The 24,521-nt window shown below is 34.2% G+C and overlaps 1 protein-coding gene and 1 pseudogene across 1 annotated transcript; one reads left to right on the plus strand and one right to left on the minus strand.

Moving 5' to 3' along the window:
• Positions 1–345: 345 nt before the first annotated feature.
• Positions 346–2,871, plus strand: LOC124937482 (annotated as a pseudogene).
• Positions 2,872–12,359: 9,488 nt separating this feature from the next.
• LOC124940030 (G-type lectin S-receptor-like serine/threonine-protein kinase LECRK1) lies at positions 12,360–18,899 on the minus strand. Its single transcript, XM_047480508.1, has 2 exons — positions 17,039–18,899; positions 12,360–12,705 (listed from the first exon to the last, which is right to left on the minus strand). Exons 1-2 carry the CDS (start codon positions 18,842–18,844, stop codon positions 12,478–12,480), a joined length of 2,034 nt encoding a protein of 677 aa, XP_047336464.1. The 5' UTR covers positions 18,845–18,899; the 3' UTR covers positions 12,360–12,477.
• Positions 18,900–24,521: the final 5,622 nt, after the last annotated feature.

A 24,521-nucleotide genomic window follows, 5' to 3' on the forward strand; every position in this document is an offset into this window, starting at 1 on the left:
TTTGGTCTCTAGACTTTGTTAGATTTTTATTTATTTTTAAATAAAGGAGAATTATGTCTTCACAATCATGTACCCACTTAAATTTAAAACAGATGAAATCTAATCTTTGACCTTTAGGCTCTTAAGCCCCACTTTTACCACTAAACTATGACTTTATTAAAAGTAGAAGTGTTATATTTATGACTTAAAATCAGTGTGAACACCGTATTCAAGGTTCTCAATTCTCAAATAAAGACTTGTGTGTTGAGTGGACCAGTCTTGAAGGGTCCACATGTTTCTTTTGGGATAGATAGAGATATGTTTATATATATTTAGAAAGAAGAGTCTGCATGAACATGCATATATAGAATTAGCTTGAATTTGATCCCCAGATAGAAGCCATGGCTATTCCTTCTTTCCTAATTCTAACCCTTCTCCTTTCTTCATTTTGTCTCACTTCAGCTCAGCTGAATCCCCAAAACATAACACTGGGATCCTCCCTCACACCCACCGGAACTAACTCCAATTGGCTATCCCCTTCAGGCCTCTACGCATTTGGATTTTACAAGCAACAGAACGCCGGCAACGGCTACTACGTCGGAATATTCATTGCCGGAATCCCCGAGAAAACAGTTGTATGGACTGCAAATCGAGACGACCCTCCCTTATCCAGCGATGTCACTTTGCACTTCGCTACTAACGGACGGCTGATATTACAGCAACTTGACAACCAAAATACCACATTCATGGATACTTCTTCTTCGGCCTACGCCTCCATGCTCGATTCCGGCAACTTTGTTCTCTACAATTCGAATGGAGAAACCATCTGGCAGAGCTTTGACAATCCAACGGATACCATTTTGCCAACCCAACGCCTTACCAGGAACAAAGAGCTCTTCTCAGCAGAGTCTATCACAAATCCAGCCAGTGGGATTTTTCGATTGAAGATGCAGGCAGATGGGAATCTTGTTCAGTACCCTGTCCAAACGCCGGACACCCGCCCATACGCATATTATTCAACTACCAGTTTTGGAAAAGGAAACAACATGACCCTTAACTTTGAAAAAAAACGGTTACCTCTATTTGTTGAATTCCACCACCATTATAAGAAATGTCACAGATGGCTTTACAGATGACGATGCTACAATTTACTTGATGAGAATTGACCCAGATGGTATTTTCAGGGTATATTCTCATGTTTCAAATTGGTATGTTGCTTGGTCATCAACCACGGATCTTTGCGAGCCAATGGGGCTTTGCGGCCTAAACGGGTTCTGTATTTTGCTCGATGATAAAGTTGATTGTCGTTGCCTACCCGGATTTGATTTTGTTAGCACTGGAAACTGGAGCTCCGGCTGCGAGAGGAAATTCAATGTTGACAACTGCAAAAGCGAGAAAGATATGTCTACAATGAAAAGCATAGGGAACTTGATTTGGGAAGAGAATTCGTATTGGGTTATGTCACAAACAACTCAACAAGTTTGTGAACAAGCTTGTTTAGATGATTGCAATTGTCAAGTGGCACAATATAAGGACGGAGAGTGTCGGAAGCAAAAGCTTCCTTTGCGTTATGGAAGGAGGCTAATGACAGATTCAAACATGGCTTTAGTTAAGATTCAAACAAGAACCGATGATGGAAATAACGATATTTTCGTTCCTCCCAAACAAAAATCAAGACATTCCGAGGTTGTTATGTTGAGCATCAGCTCATCTCTTGTTGTTCTATCTTGTATTTTCTTGATTGCATCGGGATTTTTATTCTATAGAAGTAGGTTGAATGGTTACAGAACACCCCCGCGTATGGGTATAGCCGATTTAGGAGAAGATATCGCTCCACGAGAGTTCTCATACTTAGAGCTCGAGCAGATCACAGATGGGTTCAAAGAAGAATTGGGGAAAGGTGCATCAGGCGTAGTGTACAAGGGAACACTACCTCACAACGGGACATCCATAGCTGTGAAGAAGTTGGAGAAGGTTTCGAAAGAAGGGGAGATGGAATTCCTTAATGAAATGAAGGTGATTGGAAAAACCCATCATCGAAATCTCTTACGCTTAATAGGTTATTGTCACGACGGTACAAACAAACTCTTGGCGGTCGAGTTCATGAGCAATGGGTCTTTAGCTGACAACCTCTTCACGCCTGAGAAAAGGCCGTTTTGGGATGAAAGAATTAGGATTGCGCTGGACGTTGTCAAAGGAATCCTTTATTTGCACGAAGAGTGTGAGACTCAGATAATCCATTGCGATATAAAGCCTCAGAATATACTGATGGATGAGTATAGGGTGATTAAAATATCTGATTTCGGAATGGCAAAGCTTCTTCAGCATGATCAAACCAAAACCTACACTGCAATTAGGGGGACCAGAGGATACGTGGCTCCAGAATGGCACAGGAATTTGCCCATTACTGTGAAAGCAGATGTCTACAGCTTTGGGATAGTTCTTTTGGAGATCATAACTTGTCGTCGGTGTCTGAATTGGAGCCTATCGGAAGAAGAAGCTATTCTAGAGGAATGGGTCTACTCGTGCTTTGAGGCTGGTGAACTGCAAAAGCTAGTTGGAGAGGAGGAAGTGGACATGAAGATGCTGAAAAGGATGGTGAAAGTGGGAATTTGGTGCATACAAGAGGAGCCATCACTTAGGCCTTCTATGAAGAAGGTTCTTCTCATGTTGGAAGGGACTGTGGCTATTCCTGTGCCTCCTAGCCCAACTTCCTTTTTCAGCATCATTTAGGTCATCTAAACATCTATATTTTAGTTTCTTGGGATATTTGATGTTTGTGCTTTCATTACAAACCCCATACATTCATATGCATCCATATATGTTTAAGTATTCAATATCTTATTTGATCTTTTCTACTGTAACTGCAAATTGATAGTGTTGGAATCAATCCAAAATATGGCCGTCTCTACCAGGCCATAACTTGATCAATAATGCTAAAAACCACTAAAGTAACAACTTTCTTAATTCGAATTGCTTCATTAGTTGTTTGAGATATGAATTGCTTCATTGATCGTTGGAGGCGTATCGGTTGTCAAATCTTCGGTTCGCCTCATATATGGAAATATTTTTAAGTGACTGCAAGGCCATTCAACATTTTTAACTTTTTAGATAAAACTAGAAAAAGTTTTTGATAAACTTTTTATAACCATGATTGGAACTCTTTTATAACAAATGAAACTAGTTGAGATCAAAAACAAAATTATAAGAGAGATCACTAAAAAAAATGGGAAATTTAATGAAATGACCCTCATAGGAGGCCTAATTCCAAAAAAGGCCCACGTTTGATAAAGTTGGCAAGAAGGGCCTTTTTGCCCTGTAAAATGACCGCAATGCCCCCGATAACCCATTTATTGTTGAAGTGCGAGAATTACATATGCGAGAATAATATAATTCTCGCACATCAACATGCGAGCATTACATGATTCTCGTATATGTGATTCTCGCACATCAACATTCGAGCATTACACGATTCTCGCACTTAATGTAATGCTCGCACATCTGAGTATATATATTGAGATTCAGACATTTGTAAAATATATGAAAACGACTAGGGTTTCATATCGATCTACAATAGACTACGAAAGAACAATCTCCAATGGAGGACGTGATCGCGATGCATTCATCTCTAGATATCTTCGCATCGCGACTGAGCGATTTGCCAATTACTCTACGGCTCTTCTGAAGACAGAGGACGCGATTCCTAAGATGCCTCCATGCGATAAATCACCGCCTCCCTACAATGGTCCATCTGCCGCTCAAGTCTTATCGAAACGCCACCAGTTCCTCAACCCTTTCGTCTTCCATCTGTATAAGGATCCTGTAAGAGTTTACATATTTCGATTTCATTCATTATATATGTATTTCGGTGACGGTTATTCAATGTAGCATCTGAATGAACGATGTTTCTCTCATTAAATGTCCTGTTAAGAGGTGATATTGATTCGGTTTTAATTTACTGAAGAATTTGGGATGAAACAAGGTTGATATTCAATCTTCTCCGCCTCTAGATGTCTCTGTTTGTAATTGATTTAACCTAGGATTGAAGTTGAATTCTGATTAGTGTATATTTTGTGATTTCTGTAGATAAATTTGGTAGATGAAAAAATGCAGTACTTGTTTGATGAGGATGGACGTCCATATCTAGATGCGTTTGGGGGAATTGCAACGGTTAGCTGTGGCCATTGTCATCCAGATGTGCTTGATGCTGTTGTTAGCCAGATGAAGCGGTTGCAACATTCTACTTCTATTTGTTGGGTTGAAGAGAAAAATAAGGAAAGAATGTTACAAAAGGAAAATGAAATATTACTATTTTGTTATATTCTTTAATCATCCCATTACAAGGTAAATAATATATAATAAAGATCAAAATCTTTTCACTATCTTTGAATTAAATATTGTAACTTATAACCTCCCAATATTATCCTAATCAATATCATAATTAAATAAAAATATTAATTTTAATTAAAAACATTAATTTCAACACTCCCCCTTAATGTTTTTGTTGTTCATGCCTAACAAATCTCGTAAGTAGACGAATTTGTTTAAAGGAAGTGTTTTAGTGAAGATATCTGCAAGTTGATCTCCGGTCTTTACGCGCTTGATCATCACTTCTTCATCATCCACTGCTTCACGAATGTAGTGATGTTTGAGGTTGATGTGTTTTGTTCGACTATGAAATACCGCATTTTTTGACATAGCAATTGCCGATTTGCTATCGCAAAAAAGAACCGTAGCCATAACTTCTTTCTCCCCCATGTCTTCTAAAATCTTCCTTAACCAAACCACTTGTTTGGTTACTTCGTTTTCCGATACGTATTCGGCTTCAGCGGAGGAATGTGCAACTCTCTCTTGCTTTTCGACACCCATGAAAAAAATACCTGAACCGAGTGAATAACAATACCCGGATGTACTCTTCATGTCATCCATGCTTCCAGCCCAATCGCTATCACAAAACCCAAACAACTCAATATTTCACTATCATTTCTTTCAAACATGATACCATACTCCATGGTCCTTTAATGTATCACAACACTCTCTTTGCAACTCCAAGATGAATTTTGCTTGGTCGGTGCATAAACCGAGATAATAAACCCGTAGCATACATGATATCGGGTCTCGTAGTCGTAAGGTAAAACAAACTCCCAACCAGACTTCTATATTGTACCGCATCAGCATCACCACTACCATCATCTTTCACCAACTTCTCATTTACTACCAATGAAGTCATCATGGGATTACAATTCTCCATTTTAAATTTTGAATGAATGCTTTGAGCACACTTCTTTTGACAAATAAACACACCTCCATCATTTTGATCAATCTCAATACCCAAGAAATAATGTAACAAACCCAAATCATTCATCTCATATTTCTTCATCATATCAGTTTTGAACTCATTAATCATGTTTTCATCATTCCAGTAAAAATCAAGTCATCAACATAAAGAGAGACTATGAGCATACCAGATTCACCATGCTTGATGTAGAGTGTCGGCTCGCTATGACTCCTGAAAATTCCTCTTTTAGAGAAATACTCATCGATATTTCCATACCAAGCACGAGGTGCTTGCTTCAATCCGTACAACGCTTTCTTCAACTTGTATACTTTTTCTTCTTCTCCTTCAACATTGAAGCCTTGAGGTTTTACCACATACACCTCTTCTTTCAATACTCCATTCAAGAATGCAGATTTCACATCAAGTTGGTAAAGCTTCAATACTTTGTGAGAGGCTAATGCAATCAACATCCTTATCGTTTCGTGTCTCGCAACTGGTGCAAATGTCTCATGATAGTCGACTCCGGGTTGTTGAAAATACCCTTTTGCCACCAATCTTGCCTTGCATTTTTTAACAAAACCATCGGGACTCATTTTCGTCTTATAAATCCACTTCAACCCAATCACATCTTTTTCTTTCGGCTTCTCTAATAACTCCCAAGTTTCATTTTTTCGATCATGTTGATTTCTTCTTCCATCGCTTTCACCCAAATCTCCTCTTGAATAGCTTGTTCAAATCTTTCGGATTCTACAACACAGAAATTACATCGAGCATATATGTCGTTTAAATTTCTCGTTTTTACCGAAGTAAGGATCGGAGTGGATGAACTCGCCCCGGGTTGTGGTGTCGGAGATTGTTGATGCTCACTTTCTTCATAACCACTTTCATTGACTTGTCTAGATGACTCCCTCCGATTTTCTTCAAAAACCGGCATCTGTACATCCTCAACACCTTTCTCTTAACAATCCCATTGTTCTTTTTCATTAAAGATCACATCCCGACTTTCAATCACCTTATTTTTCTTCAAGCTAAAAAGTCGATATTCCTTTGACTTGATGTTATAGCCAACGAATATACATTTTTCACCTTTATCTTCAAGTTTGTTTCTCATTTGCTTCGGGACATGAGCATAGCAAATGGATTCGAACACTTTCAAGTGATTGACCGACGACTATCTACCCCCGAACCATGCCTCGAATGGTGTCTTGTTTTCAACCGCCTTTGTCGGACATCGATTCAACAAATAAACTACTGTATAAGTTGCTTCGGCCCAAAAAGTCAATGGTAACCCCTTTGCATTCATCATGGTTCTCTCCATCTCAACAATTGTTCGATTCTTCCTCTCCGCAACGCCATTTTGTTCTGGAGTATAACTCGTCATCAATTGTCTTTCAAGACCAATATCTTCACAATATTTCTCGAACTCCTTCGAGTTGTATTCTCCTCCTCTATCACTTCTTAACCTTTTAATCACCTTACCACTTTGTCTCTCAGCCATTCTTTGAAACTTCTTGAAAAAATAATGTGCTTCTGATTTTTGCCTCAAAAAATAGACCAACACATTCTTGAAAAATCGTCGATAAAAGTGAAAAAATATTTGTTACCTCCGTGAGAGTTTTTGGACATCGGACCACAAATATCGGTGTGAATGAGCTCCAACAATGATTTTGCTCTCCATGCTTTCTCTTTCGGAAACATCTCTCGATGGATTTTACCAAGAGCACATGCCTCGCAAACATCATGCTTGTCGTTAATATTTGGCAACCCATACACCATATTTTTTTGCTTAGCAATTTCAAACTCTCAAAGTTCAAATGCCCAAGCCGTTTATTCCACAACCATGACATATCTTCAACATTGACCTTCATCGATACACAACTTGCAGGTTTAAAATTAAATGGAAAATTTCGATTTCTCTCCATCTTGACAACCGCAATCAACTCTCTATTATTTTTCTTGTCAAAATTTTTACAATAATCATCATCTAAGTATAATGCATGATTATTTTGCATAAGTTGCCCAACACTCAACAAATTTTGAGCTAAATCCGGAACAAACAACACATCATGGATTAGCAATTTACCTTTCTTTGAATCTACGGCGATCGTACCTCTTCCATTTGATTTCACCACAGCACCATTACCCATTGTGATCCGAGTTGCGTCACTCTTGTTCATTTTGCAAAAAATCGACTCATCTCTGGTCATGTGATTGTTGCACCCACTATCAACATACCACTCGTTATCATTTTTTTCGATAGCCGCTTGACATGCAAAAAATGTGCTTCCATCACTTTCACAATTCCTTTTCTCGTCGGTATAATTGGCCTGCTCTCTTATTTGATCTCGACAATCCTTTTGCATATGACCAAACCTCTTGCAATTAAAACATTGAGGTTTACCTTTATGATAACAGTCTTCTTCAATGTGACCCAATCTTTTATAATGATGGCAAAATTTGTTATCATGGAAGTTTCTACCTCCCCCTCGGCCACGCCCTCGACCTCTTCCATAACTTCCATCGCCACGAGAATATTGACGTTTACTCAAGCTTTTAGTAGAATCTTCTTTTACACTCAATTTTCGATTGAAAGGAACTTTCGAGGGAAGCTTCGGTATGTCGCTTCATCCGTTGTTCATGCATCTCAAGAGAACCCATCAAATCCTGAATACCGAGTGACGAGAGGTCTTTCATTTCTTCAATAATGGCCACCATATTGTCATACTTTGGAGAAAGACTTATCAAGATCTTCTCGCAAACCGTTTTGTCGGTCAAGTCATCGCCAAGACACTTGATTTGATTTATAACTTCGATCACCCTTGAGAAGTACTCTTGTAGAGTTTCTTTCTCCTTCATCCTTAAATTTTGAAACTCTCGTTTGAGAGTCAGGAGCTTCACTGTCTTCATTTTGTCGCTCCCTTCAAATTCCTTTTGCAATATATTCCACGCTTCCTTTGATGTATTAACCCCTATTATTCTCGGAAAAAGCTTACGAAAAATACTTTATTGAATAATAAATAAGGCCTTCGCATCTTTCTTTTTGTTCTCCTTTAACTTTTTATTGGATGAACGATCTGATGATCCTGCGGCATCCTGATCTTCAGTGTGTCCGTTCTCCACCAAATCCCACTGATCTTGTGAGACTAGGAGTATCTTCATCATAACACTCTAATAATCATAATCTTCTCCGTCGAAAACGATTTGAGCTCCTCATATCGGCCAAGAATCTCCTAGCATCGCCATGGATCGATCTCGAAGCTCTGATACCACTATGTTGGGTTGAAGAGAAAAATAAGGAAGCAATGTTACAAAAGGAAAATGAAATATTATTATTTTGTTATATTCTTCAATCATCCCATTACAAGGTAAATATATAATAAAGATCAAAATCTTTTCACTATCTTAGAATTAAATATTGTAACTTATAACCTCCCAATATTTTCCTAATCAATACCATAATTAAGTAAAAATATTAATTTTAATTAAAAACATTAATTTCAACACTATTTGCATCATGCTATCACCGATTTTGCTGAGGCTCTAGTATCAAAGCTACCTGGTGATCTTAAGATTAACTTTTCATTGATTTAGATAATCAGTTCTGTGATGATGATTTATAAGATTCTGTTTTAACTTTGATTAGCCAATGAACTAGCTTTGATGATGACCCGCTATACTCAGGCTGCAATGACATTATCTCTATTAGAAATGATTATTATGGAAATACAACTGCGACGATGGGAGCAACTGCACGGTCCTATTATAAATTCAATGTTGTCCAGGTAAGTTTATTTGTTGTGCCTACTGCTGCTTTGAATTTGATCTAAAGAGTTTTGAATTTGATCAAGTTCATTCTTAGAGATCTTATTATCATATGATGTTCTTTTAGTATTACGGGGTCTCTTGGAGTACCAACGCTAAATGGGGTAGCTTCAGGTCAACAGGCTATTACCTTACCCTTACCCATGAATGGACAAGCTTCCATTCCTACCGCACTTCTTCCAACAGTTGTGGTGTCGGAGCCTATTGGAATCCCTAGTGAATGTCTCCTCTTGAAGAATATGTTTGATCCGACCATGGAGGTATTTTTTTCTTCTTTTTTTCCAAATCACTTTTTTTTTTCTTTTCTGTTTTGAGACTTGATTTTACAACTATGTTGCAGATGGACCTAGAGTATGATTTGGAAATCAAAGATGGTGTTGAGGCAGAATGTTCCAAATATGGTTAGTTCTGCATATTCATGTTGACAAGTATGTTTATTGATGCATTTGATATCGGAAAATAATATGCAGGAATATTATTGAATTTAGCTTACTTTAAAACTGATTTGATAATCCCCAATTCACTGAATACAGGAATAGTGCTGGTTATGTATATCTTCAATTCGAAACCATTCAAGCTTCTACAATGCATAAGAGGTGGTTTGTACGCAAGATGATCTCAACAGTATTTTTGGTAAGCCTCTTTTTTTATCCTATTTTTATTGGTAATTTATTTAATCCTGCCAAGCTAGTGTATGATTATGTATATTTTTTTTATTGTTTTGATGTACAGCAACCGTATGAGTACGATGCAAAGTTCAAACATGCTACCGTGTGAAGATACAAAGGATTCAAACCGTAATCCATTTCAGGGATGCTGCTTCCCAAAGGCTTGGTTTCTTTATTTTTTTTGTATGTTTCTAGAAGACCTATGTGAAAACAATACTTGTTAGCTGTATTGTAAACTTCATACTTATCATTTAAGTCTTTCAGTGCCCTAAGTTGTTATCTAGTAATACTAAAAATGCATTGAAATTGTTCTAAGATATTATTTTTATTCTTGGCAAGTAGTGGGTTTTGCTTACAAACTTATTTTATTATTTCTAAAATCATACTAGTAAAGAAAACATATTGAATAGACAAATATATTAAATGTAAAAAATACACAAAAATGCCTCTTAAATTCCATGTGGAAGTATTTATCAAAGAATGAATGAAAATTTCTTTAAACATCCTTTCTATGTTGGTCGGATGTTCTTAGTTATCTCCAAAGACAGATTAAAATTTATCATTAGTAAGCAAAATCGAACAAAATTATTGTAAAATGTCCCAATATAAAAGAACAAAGTTAATGTAAAATGTCTCAATAGTTAAAATGTTTGGTTGTGATAGTCTTGAATGTAAAAATTTGTAGGCATTCCATTTTTCTACCAAATGTTTGGTTGTGATACTCCATGAGCTAAAATTTGTGATAGGCTAGAATGTTTGGTTGTGATACTCCATGAGACATATATGCCAAAATACAGATGAGTTGAAAACATATGGCTGAAGATTATGGTCACCAAAATTTGGTATATTCACTTTCTACAAAATACGAGAAATATACCAAATGCGAGAAATACATCAAATGCGAGAAATATACCAAATGCGAGAAATACATCAAATGCAAGAAATATACCAAATGCGAGAAATACCAAATGAGAAATACCAAATGCGAGAAATATACCATTCACGTAAAACGCGTTAATCAACTCACGCTTTTTAGATGAAAATGTGTGAATGACATTTCTCGTAATTGAGCGATAAAACAGGTGCACGAGGGGTATTATAGACTTTTCATAAGGCAAAAAAGCTCATTTTGCAAACATTATCAGGCGCGAGCCTTTTTTGGAATTAAGGCTATTAGTAGGGCCATTTCATCAAATTTCCCAAAAAAACAGCCTAATAAAAATTGTAACTATCATTTGTAAGTCACACTTTTTTATAATCTTAACTAGTATTTTGCTAGGTCAACCCCACCAATAATTTAGTAGAAAGAGTCTATTTAAGATATCAAAATGTCATGATTCACACTGAAAGCGCTTTGAATAAAAGTGGTTGATCAAGTGTAGGTCAATAGATGTGAAGTGTCGTACTATTTCTCCTTAAAAAAAGAAAGAATAAAAATATTTTCCTAGGTCAACCTACCCCACCAAAATAACTTAGTGGAAAGAGTTAACCTTAAAGATTAAAATATCACGGGTTCGATTCATACCAAAATCATTTTGAATATAAGTGGTTTCAAGTAGATGTCAATGGATGTGAAGTGTCATATTATTTCTCTTTAAAAAGAGTATTTTCCTAGGTCAAGATTCTTAAAATTACTTATATCAATAGGTATCTTTAACATCTTGACTAGTATTTTGCTAGGTCAACCCCACCAAAATGACCCAGTGAAAGAGTCGACTTAAGAGACCAAAATGTCACGAGTTAGATTCACACCGAAAACGCTTTGAATAGAAATGGTTCAAGTGAAAGTCAATAGACGTGAATTGTCATACTATTTCTTCTAAAAAAATGTATTTTCCTAGGTAAGATTCTTAAAAGTACCCATATCAATATGTATCTTTAACATCTTGACTAGTATTTTGTTAAGTCAATCCCACCAAAATGAATAAATAGAAAAAGTCAACTTAAGAGATCAAAAAGTCACGAGTTTAATTTATACCGAAAATGATATTAATAGAAATGGTTCAAGTGGATGTGAAGTGTATTTATTATGGGTTTTGTAATGGGTTAAAAGAAAAAAAAAGAAAAATGTTAATTTTTTATTTATTAGATTTGATTTAATTTTAGTTATATTTTAAAATGTATTATTAATTTTATTTGTAACACATTTTAAATAATTAATTTAATAATTGAGTGATACGTTGATAAGAAAATAATTATTTTAATTGGTAATCATGTAAAATGAGTCATATATAAATATTTGAAAAATTATTCTATGTTACATAAAATTAAAAAAATTATAAATTTTGGAAATAAAATGAATGTGTACACTTTATTTGAAAATAAAAGCTTAAGAACATAAAAAAAACCTAAAAAACCTAATTTATCTTAGCAACCCTCAATATGAGTGCATTAGTCTTTAATGTTACAATATGTCCTATTAAATTGTAAAATAAAATATGTAGTTCCTAATCGAATAGTTATTGAAAATTTTCAAACAGAAAAATAATATCAAATAAAATATTAAATAGTTAAAATAATGATGTACTCAAACCAAAAGTCGACCTAAAAAGATTATGTTCGAGTCTACTTTGAATGAAAGCGGAGGGTAATAAATTAATAATTGCGAAGTGTCTCTTTAGTCTCTTCTAAAAGAAGAGAACATATTATGGGTATATTATGATTAATTTGTATCCAAAAAAAAATTATCAGATTATTGAAAAAAACTAAATATAAGTTTGTATGAATGAGCTAAATGTTTCTGCACAAGGAAGTTGGGCTGGAAGGCACAGGAATATCCACAGTCCCTTCCAACATAAGAAGAACCTCCTTCATAGTAGGCCTAAGTGATGGCTCTTCTTGTATACACCAAATTGCTACTTTCACCATCTTTTCCAGCATCTTCATGTCAAAATCCACATCTCCAACTAGCTTTTGCAACTCACCCAACTCGAAGCACGACCAAACCCATTTCACTAGGGAAATTTGATGGAATAACCCTCATAAGAGGGTTATTACCACTTTTAACATGTCATTTATAATTTTATCATTTTTGACCTTTTGCCGAGGCAAAAGGTCAGTTTTACCCTTTATTTAAAAAAAAAAAAATCAAATCAGTAGTGCGCCTTTCAGTTACTGAAATGTCACTTTCTTCTCCCCTTTCCCTCCTCTCCACCAACCGTCCTTTCCCGTCCTTCCTTCATCATCATCAAGGTTCTTCATCATCAAGCTTCCTTCATCATCAAGCTTCCTTCATCATCAACGGATCCTTCCTTCATCATCAACAAAACTGGAACGTCTTCAACATTCAGGTTAGACCTTCGTCGTTTTAGGGTTTTGTCGTTTAGAGTCTAGGATGTAGGTTAGGTCATGGAATAATGGTTTTAGAGCTTGGCTGATTTGTTTTACAGTGAAATATACATCCGACGAAGGTGACGAAGGCGACAGTGCATCTGTCGCAGGCGACAATGCATCTGTCGCAGACGACAGTGCATCTGTCGCAGGCGGGAAATGCATCTGTCGCAGGCGACAGTGCATCTGTCGCATACGACATATGCATTTCCCGCCTGCGACAGATGCACTGTCAACAAGATATGTTACCAAGGCATCGAGATGTGTTTGAGCAGCAAGATGTATTCCCAAGTCAACAAGATGTATTCCCAAGTCAACAAGATGTATTCCCAAGACAACAAGATGTATCTGAGCAGCAAGATGTGTTTGAGCAACAAGATGTATTCCCAAGTCAACAAGATGTATTCCTAAGGCAACAAGATGTATCTGAGCATGTGTTTGAGCAGCAGGATGTGTTTGAGCAGCGAGATATATTTGAGCAGCAAGATGTTTTTGAGCAGAGAGATGTATGTGAGGAGCAAAATGTTTTTGAGCCGGAAAATGTAGATTAAGAAAGGACGACCAACAACAAAACGTAGATCATCACAAGGTGAGGTTCGTAAAGAACGGAGACGGTGCGGCTCATGTGGCGGTCTAGGTCATAATAGAGCAACATGCTCAGCAGTGATGCCTGCACCATCTACTGCAAGACCTTCACAATCAAGTGTCCAATCTACACAACCTTCACAATCAAGTGCCCAATCTTTGGCATGAAACTGTTTTAGGGTTTTGATCAAACCGTTTTTGTATGTACATCAAACTGTTTTAGGGGTAGGGTTTTGATCAAACTGTTTTTGCAACTCAGATCTTCTGCTACCGAATGGGGTGTACCTCTGTTTTTGTATGTACCAAGTGAAACTTGCTTCACTCAATATTTACAACGCTGAAAGAAGTGAATCAAACTTCACTTAATATTTACATTTGTAAGATATTTAAATTAATTTATTTTAATTATTTTATATTATTATATATTAAATATATATATAACAACATGTTAAAAATTTTTTGTAATATATTTAAATAAATTTGTAAAACAAAATATTTTTAAATTTATTTGTAAGATATTTTAAAAAAATTATTTAAATTATTTTATATTTTCTATAATTATATATTAAATATATATAAATGTTCATGTAAAATCATTAACACATTTATGTAAAAACATTTATATGTTAATGTAAGAGCATTTATACCTTCATGTAAGTCAGCAAAAAAAAAAACCAAGTACTACCAGGTGAAGCAAGCTTCACCTGAGGATTTACAGCACTCAAATGAGTGAAACAAGCACTACCAGGTGAAGATTGCTTCGCTCAATATTTACAGCGCTGATAGAAGTGAAGCAAACTTCACTTAATATTTACATTTGTAAGATATTTAAATTAATTTATTTTAATTATTTTATATTATTATATATTAAATATATATATATATATAACAACATGTTAAAATTTTTTTATAATATATTTAAATAAATTTGTAAAACAAAATATTTTTAAATTTATTTATAAGATATTTTAAAAAAATTATTTAAATTATTTTATATTTTCTATAATTATATATTAAATATATATAAATGTTCATGTAAAATCATTAACACATTTATGTAAAAACATTTATATGTTAATGTAAGAGCATTTATACCTTCATGTAAGTCAGCAAAAAAAAAAAAAACAAGCACTACCAGGTGAAGCAAGCTTCACCTGAGGATTTACAGCACTCAAATGAGTGAAACAAGCACTACCAGGTGAAGATTGCTTCGCTCAATATTTACAGCGCTGATAGAAGTGAAGCAAACTTCACTTAATATTTACATTTGTAAGATATTTAAATTAATTTATTTTAATTATTTTATATTATTATATATTAAATATATATATAACAACATGTTAAAAAATTTTTGTAATATATTTAAATAAATTTGTAAAACAAAATATTTTTAAATTTATTTGTAAGATATTTTAAAAAATTATTTAAATTATTTTATATTTTCTATAATTATATATTAAATATATATAAATGTTCATGTAAAATCATTAACACATTTATGTAAAAACATTTATATGTTAATGTAAGAGCATTTATACCTTCATGTAAGTCAGCAAAAAAAAAAAAAAACAAGCACTACCAGGTGAAGATTGCTTCGCTCAATATTTACAGCGCTGATAGAAGTGAAGCAAACTTCACTTAATATTTACATTTGTAAGATATTTAAATTAATTTATTTTAATTATTTTATATTATTATATATTAAATATATATATATAACATGTTAAAATTTTTTTGTAATATATTTAAATAAATTTGTAAAACAAAATATTTTTAAATTTATTTGTAAGATATTTTAAAAAAATTATTTAAATTATTTTATATTTTCTATATTTATATATTAAATATATATAAATGTTCATGTAAAATCATTAACACATTTATGTAAAAACATTTATATGTTAATGTAAGAGCATTTATACCTTCATGTAAGTCAGCAAAAAAAAAAAAACAAGCACTACCAGGTGAAGCAAGCTTCACCTGAGGATTTACAGCACTCAAATGAGTGAAACAAGCACTACCAGGTGAAGATTGCTTCGCTCAATATTTTCAGCGCCGATAGAAGTGAAGCAAACTTCACTTAATATTTACATTTGTAACATATTTAAATTAATTTATTTTATATTATTATCTTGTCTTCATCCTCCAGCTTCAGCCATTGTTTCAAATCATCAAACAGTTCACTATCATAATCTAAAAGAGGATTTACAGTTACTGGATCAATGAGTTTAAAGGATTTTCCATTAGGATCTGTATAGTTCCCCAATTGTTTGGACCTCTTCTTTCTCCGAAAACTCTGTCCCTGAAATTTTGTTGGAGTCAATACCAATACATCATCATTCTTCTTTCCCAACTCAGCCTCTTCATCATTCTTCTTTCCCAAGTCAGCCTCTTCATGATTCTTCTTTCCCATGTCAGCCTCTTCATCATTCATCTTTCCCATGTCAGCCTCTTCATTCATCTTCCTTTTCTTGCTCAACTGCTGCAACCTATTTTTGGCCAAAACCACCTTCTTCTTCTTCTTCGTGGCCAATTCTTTCTTTCCCAACTCAGCATTCTTATCAACAACTGCTGCAGCCTCTTCATCTTTGTTTTCATTCTGCTCGGCTTCTTTGTTGATCTCCAAACCATCAACAGCCTCTTCATCAACAATAAACCCAAAACCCTACAACAGATATTCTGCAATAGTATATTCTGCCTGCGACAGATGCATCGTCGACTGCGACAGATGCACCGTCGTCTGCGACAGATGCACTGTCGCCTGCGAAAATGCATCGTCGCCATCGACAATAAACCCAAAACCCTGCAACAGCCTTCGACAGAAGCATTTTAAACCCAAAACTAAACCTAAACAATAAACCTAAACAATAAACACTACATAAACCTAAACACATACCTAAACCTAAACAATACCCTAAACCATTCCTCCATTATAGCATGCATGGATATAAAACGGAGAACTAGGATAGAAACGGATAGAAACGGATAGAAACGGATAGAAACGGGGAAGATAAACTCACCTTCGACGTTCTGGAGTTGAGATTCTCATCGGGGGCTCTTGTTTGTCGTCGGAGCTCGTCGGGGTTCGAGGGAGGGTTCGAGGGAGAGGACGTCGTCGATGTTTCGGGGGATTTTCGTCGTCGTCGTCGTCTTCGGGGTTGATCAGTCGTCTTCGGGAAGTTGGAAACGAGAGAGAGGGAGTGAAAGGAGAACTGGGGAAAGGGAAACGACGGAGGAGAATGAAAATCAAATTTTTTTTTTTTTTTTTAATAAAGGGTAAAACTGAAGGTCAAAAATGATAAAATTATAAATGACATGCTAAAAGTGGTAATAACCCTCTTATGAGGGTTATTCCATCAAATTTCCCTTTCACTAGAACAACTTCTTCTTTCGGTAGGCTCCAATTCAGCCATCGACGCCAAGTTATGATCTCCAAAAGAACGATCCCAAAGCTGTACACGTCTGATTTGACAGTGGGCATACTAGTCATGAACCTTTCTGGATCCATGTATCCTCTGGTTGCACCCACTGTGAGGCAGGTTTTCGTTTTGTCATGCTTAAGAACATTTGCCATTCCAAAATCTCTTATTTTAATCACCCTATACTCTTCCATCATTATAATCTTAGGACTTATATCGCCATGGATTACTTGATCATTTTCACACTCTTCATACAAATCAAGAATTCCCTTGACAATGTCGAGCACAATCCTGATTCTTACATCCCAACTCGGTCTTTTCTCATGCAGGGAGAGGATGTAGTCTAGAGACCGATTGTTCATGTATGCGGGGAGCTTTCTGTAACCACTCAACCAACTTCTATAGAAGAGAAAACATGATGCAATCAAGAAAATACAAACTAGGACAAAAAGAGATAAGCCAATGCTCAACATAACAACCCTTGAAGATCCTGTTTCTTGTTTAGGAGGAACAATTTCAGTATTTCCATGGCCTGTTCTCGTTTGAGTCTTGACTAAAGCCATATTTGAATCTCCCATTTGCCTCCTTCCATATCGCAAAGGAAGCCTTTGCTTCCTACAAACTCCGTCATTGTATAGTGCCACTTGACAATCACAATCATCTAAACAAACTTGTTCACAAGCTTGTTGGGTTATTTGTGACATAACCCAATTCGAATTCTCTTCCCAAGTCGTGTTCGCTAGGCTACTCATTGTAGACACATCTTTCTCACTTTTGCATCTCTCAACATTGAAATCCCTCTCGCAGCCCGAGCTCCAGTCTCCAGCCTTAACAAAATCAAAACCAGGAAGACAACGACAATCAGCTTGATCATCGATCAATTCGCAGTATCCATTTAAGCCACAACGACCCTTTGGCGTGCAAAGATCCGTGTTTGATGACCAAACAACAGACCAATTTGAAACATGAGAATAAACCCTAAAAATACCATCTGGGTCAATTCTCATCAAGTAAATTTGATCATGATCATCTTCAGAGCCTTGAGAGTAATTTCTTAGAATGATGGTAGAATTGAACAAATAGAGATGACCGTTCTTTTCAAGGTTGAGAGTCACGCTCGCTCCTTTTCCATGAGTGAAAGATGAAAAGTAAGAATATGGGGGGGTGTCCGGCGTTTGGACGGGGTACTGAACAAGATTCCCATCGGTCTGCATCTTCAATCGAAAACTCCCACTGGCTGGATTTGTGGTCGACTCTGCAGAGACGAGTTCTTTGTTGTTGGAAAGGTTTTGAGTTGCCAAGATGGTATCTGTTGGATTCTCAAAGCTCTGCCAGATGGGTTCTCCATTTGAATTGTAGAGAACAAAGTTACCTGAATCGAGCATCAAGGCAGAGGCTGAAGAAGAAGAAGAAGTATCCATGATCAGTGGGGTAGTTTCGCCACTAGGTTGCTGCAATATCAGCCGTCCGTTAGTAGCGTAGAGCAGAGTGACTTTGTTGGATAAGGGAGGATTGTCTCGATTTGCAGTCCATACAACTGTTTTCTCGGGGATTCCGGCAAGGAATATTCCGACGTAGAAGCCGTTGCCTTGCTTGTAAAACCCAAATGCGTAGAGGCCTGAAGGGGATAGCCAAGTGGAATTACGAGTACTGGTGGGGGTGAGGAAGGATCCCAACGTTATGTTTTGGCGATTCAGCTGAGCTGAAGAGGAACTAAAAGAAGAAAGGAGAAGGATTGTAGTTAGAAAACCAGGAATAACCATGGCTGTTTAGGGATCAAATTAATTTCTTCTTCTTTGAAGTCATAGTAAATATAAACCAAACTCTGTCAGCCTCCCAAAAATTAAATGAGGACTCTTCTTTGTAAGACTAGTCCACTAAACACAAAAGTCTAAATTTTTATTAGTTAATTATCTTTCATTACAATAATCTAAACACTATTGGAATTGTTCTTGAGGTAGAATATAGAAAGAAAAATAGTGTTTGAGAATTTGACAACCAAAAAGTTGAATGATAGAAATAAAAAGTATAATTAATGTGTTTGAAAATAAGATTTTTTAACTTTTCTAAGGGCTTGTTTGGATTGTGAGATTATTTCAATAACTTAGAGGAAGAAAATAAATAATGATCATGATATTTTGAGAAAATGAGAATATTTTTCATAAAATAATTTAAAAGTATTTATATAATAATAAAATAAAAAATAATAATTTAAAATAAATAATATTTTAACATTTTAATTAATAAATTAAGTGATTTAATTAACTATAAAAATAGTAAAATAATGTTCGAGTGGTTTGAGTTATTTAAATAACCCAAATTTAACAGGTCCTAAGTATTTCAAAATAAACCAAACTCGTAAATAATTGAAATAGTTGAAAGCAAAAACTCAATATTTTTGTATTAAGTATTCTGATCTCAATGGTTAATATCGTTGTGTTAGATGACAAGATGAACACTAGTGTTTTGTATTACTTTTGTCGTAATGCTCAAACGATTATCATTTATATCATATTGCATTAACCTATTTAAAAAAATCAATCTCAGCCCCCAAAATTTGCAATATTCTTACCAAGAACAGTCATTTCAAATTCCATTATAATGAATTATTTAAAAGAATTAATAAGACTCACATCATGACCGGTGATAACTATATCATTAACATATAAGCTCACAACCACAATTTTTTCATTTGTTTCAAGCTTCACAAAGAGGTAGGTTCATATACACTTTTAATAAAACATTGTTCGGTAAAGTAAGAATCTATTCTACTATATATCATACTCGAAGTGTTTCTTTCAAACCATATAACGTTTTTTTTCATTTCTTCTCTCTTAATTTCAAATCCCATTGGTTGATCAACATTGTCTTCTTCAATTAATATCCCATGTAAAAATGCACTTTTCATGTCTATCTAGTTTAGAGTCCAATACTTTTGTACAGTCATTAAAATTACTATCCTTATCGTATTCCATCTAGCAACCGATGCAAACACTTCATTATAGTTTATATATTGTTTTGTGCATATCCCTTGATTACTAATATGGCTTTATATTTATCAACTTCACACCATATTTATTCAATTTTTTTTGAAAACTCATTTTTTTAGAACGCTGGGTTCCGCTGCTCCTTCGGAGTGCAATTAATCCCCGCGGGTTAAGAACATAGCTCGCAAGAAATGAGACAACATATTAAGTATGTAGCTCGCAAACACACTTAACCATTTAACCAGACGCAGAACTTGCCGTCTGATGGGCTCAAACCCAGGAACTTAGGGTTAGTATCTACATTTTATTACCGTTAGACTAAAAAAGGGGATTTGAAAACTCATTTTTACTCTAATCATTTTTGATCCTTTGGACAATTCCACTAGATTCCATGTTTCATTTTTGTCAATGGATGTCATCTATTGCCTCATACTTTCCATCCATTTTTTAATTTTCAGTTGCTTCTCCAAATGTGGTTGGATTTATGTCTACATACACGACGATTCCTTCTTCATCATCGCCAATCAAACATTCATTAGAAATGAAATCTCTTTGACAACTAGGAGGTTGTCTATTTTATCTTCTAACTTTTCTTGTTGCAGGAGTAAGTAGGTATAATATCTTCACCAAATTGAATTTGAACAGTAGATGTTAATGCTTTTATTACAGTAGTGGGTGTTGAGACTTTTTGTACATGTTTAAAGTTAGTTTCTTCTTCATTTTCTATTGTACCAACACATCCATCATCTTCACTATCATAGTCATGATAGTTATCATGCTATTATAATTCAATATTTTATTTTGATGTTCCCTGATCCCAGTTCCAATGACGTCTCTCTTAAAAAATAACATCTCTAATTACGACGACCTTATTGGATATAGGATCATACAACTCGGAGCTTTTGGGTTCTTTACTCACTCCAAATAAGATATAAATATAGATTTTGTTATCTAATTTAGTTCTTCTTTGATCTGGAATATGAACATGTGCAAGACTATTAGAATAAAGAAAAACAATTGTATTGAATAATATTTCTTAGAGTTACATAGACATTAGATTAAGCTTATAAGAAAACTAATATAATATAATATTAATATTATCACAATTTATAATATTATGATAATATTTACCAATTATTATTTTAATATAATAATGATATTTCACAATTTATAATATTGTGATAATATCTTACATATATATTATCTTATATTTTAACATCTCACCTCAAACTTAAGATGGAAAATGTTTGAACAACTTGAGGTTGAAGACGAGATGTTGAAATGTTAATGATGTATTCTTCAAGCTTCAAAAATTCGTGAGCTCCATCTAGTTAAAAGATGATAGTGTGTTGACTGATAAACCAGCGAAGATGTAAAATCCCATGGGCATTGAATGCTGGGGTGAAACAACAACTGAATGAACTCCGAAGTTACTCGTGAGTCTCGAGATCCATCTAACGACGAGATGATATTGTATGCATAAAATGAAACCAACAAAGAAGGTAGAATCCCATGGGCATAGAATGTTGGGTGAAACAACACTTGAAAAAACTCATCCTAATGAAAGGATAGCATTGTGTTGACTATATAACCAGTAAATAATCACACATATTATTGGATTAAGACCAATAAATATATGGGCATTGACTATTTGAATAAAGCAACAACTGAAAACAAAACTCAGATAATATGATTGCTAAAGAAAATAAGAACATCAAAAAATATAATAATTAATATAGTTTTATTAGAGCCATCCATCAATGAATAAAGTAATCATTGATGGAGGCAGCGAAAGACTAAATTTTGTAGCTCAAGAACAAAACTTTGACTCTGATACCATGTTAGAATAAAGAGAGAATGATTGTATTGAATTATATTTTTAGAGTTACATATGTTATGTCTATTATATAAACATTACAATATTATAAGATGAAATTTAATGGAAGTGAATATTGTTAATTGTGAAATTTGGTTTAAGGGATGTAGTATTTTCTTCTAGTATTTTGTCTTCAAGGGATGTAGTGTAACTTTGGTTCATTTTATGGACACATCATTCAACGGCTTCGAGCTAGAACTTCCTTGGAATTTGTTTGGCCACATACATATTTCTTACAGAGTTCATCATAATTTTATTTCTTCTCTCGGTTACCCTATTATTTTATTTCTTCTCTTAGTTAATTTTCTTTTAATACTTATTTCTATAATAACAAATTCAAACTCTTTGGAGGTAAATTCTCCTCCTCTACCTATCCTTAGGCATACCAACAACTCTTAACCTTCTTGTTTAACCATAGTTAAAAATCTTTTGAATTTCTCAAAAGCCTCTGATTTTTAAGTTAAATAAAAAACCCATTTGTTTTGAAAAAATCATTAATTAAAGATAAAACATAATTCTTTCGACTTGACGATGTAGACGATATAGGTCCACAAATGTCTGTGTAGAGTAGTTGAAGTTTTCTATTACTTCTCCAACTTGCTTTCTTAACCATCTCCTCTCAATATTGTTTTCCCACAAGGTAATGGTTGCATCTTTGTTCAGGTTCTCGAATTTCAGAAAGACCATTTGCCATCTTTTTTGAGTGCATCCTTTGAAGATTCTTATAATTCAGATGGCTAAACCGACAATGCTACAAATATGAATCATCTTTAGTAGAATTTTGGGTTGGTGTTATATTTTTGTCCTAGTATGTTGAATTTGGGTTGATGTCAAACAAAATAGTCTAATTTTCTTCATTTATGTGGTTATTATTGTTGGTAATCTTATCTCGTTATAAATATACGTAGATTAACTATGAAAATATTATCAAAATGTAATTTACAAAATACACTAAAACTAATAAGTAAAGACACAAAAATCTCATTGTATTGCTTTAAGGAATGTGAAAATCATACTTCCCTTAAAACAGTTCCATCGTCTCCTATTTGTGTTGAATATTTTCCGTCGGTTGCTGCTTCTCATAGTACAACACAACCTATAATGGTTTAATATAGAAAAAACCACTACAATAACGAACTTGAAAAATTTACATAAATCTAATCACCGAGTTTCAACATAAATAGTCGAGTCAATAACTCAAAGAACACTCACAAATAACACTTAAAGAGATAAATAAATAACTTTTAGAATTTTAGAGTGAGAAATAATAAGATGATGTTCTAAAAGAATAAGGGTGAAGGGATATATATAGTTGAAATTTAAATCATCAAAATAAATTAATTCATTAATCCAATGGTTATTAATCCAACGGTTGACCTTTCTTGCATATTCTTCATTTTTCATCTTCACATAGTTTCAATTGTTTCCAGCAATAATTATTAATAGCAACTGATAGAAGATCTTGAGAGGACTTTATAACCTAGTTCTTGGGATCTCCAATCATCATAGGTTGAGTTTATCTTCATACTAACTTACTGTAGGCTTAGGTCTCATTTTCTATGAAAACTCTAACCCCAAATCTCTATTTAACCCTTTGGTTAGAGGATCCACAATTTTTATTTTATTTTAACTAATCAATTGAGAAAACTATAGTAAAGAGTAGTTGTATAATGATATTGTGTCTACAATGTATATGTCTAGACTTACCATTATACATATGAATCTTAGCTCGTCCGATCGTAGATTGACTATCATAATGAATATAAATTGTTGGCATAGGCTTATAACACATTGAAATATCTCTTAGCAAAGACAAAAAGACGGGGTTTGAAAAAGTTATATGAATAGACGTAGCCATTCAACTTCTTCACCACACTTGTCAAAATATATAAATTTAGATTCCATCATGGATCTGGTAATAATAGTTTGTTTAGAATATCTATGACACAGTTGCACCCCCAAGTATAAATACATATTCACTTGTTGACATAGAGTCTATCATATCTAAAATCCAATTAGCATTAGTGTATCCCTCGATAATAACATGATGTCTTGTGTAGTGCAGACCATAATCACGAGTATCTCTTAAATACCTAAGTAATTTTATTTTTGGGAAAAAATATCTAAGTAATTGTATAATGTCTTTCCAATGTTTATTACCCAAATTACTTGTGTATCTACTTAGTTTGCTTATTACATAGGCTATGTTTGGTCTTGTACAACTTACTAAGTGCATTAGACTCCCAATTATTCAAAAATATTATAATTGAGAAACACTTTCTCTTCGATTTTTAGATAAATTTTGATTCGTATCTATCGGAGTCTTAGCCAATGTAGAATCATCCTTGTTAAAATTTTCAAGTATCTTATCCATATAATGCGATTAATTTAGAACTATCCCTTCTGATATTCTAATCACTTTGTTTACAAGAATCACGTCAGCCAATAACATATCTTTAATGTCAAATTTTGAATTTAACACATCTTTTGTGGATTTAACCATTTTATCATACTTCAAATAATAATTATGTCATCTACATAAATGCATAAAATAATGTAACTATTTTTTGTGTGTTT

This window comes from Impatiens glandulifera, chromosome 5 (genome assembly GCF_907164915.1).
Source record: "Impatiens glandulifera chromosome 5, dImpGla2.1, whole genome shotgun sequence".
Classification (NCBI taxonomy): domain Eukaryota; kingdom Viridiplantae; phylum Streptophyta; class Magnoliopsida; order Ericales; family Balsaminaceae; genus Impatiens; species Impatiens glandulifera.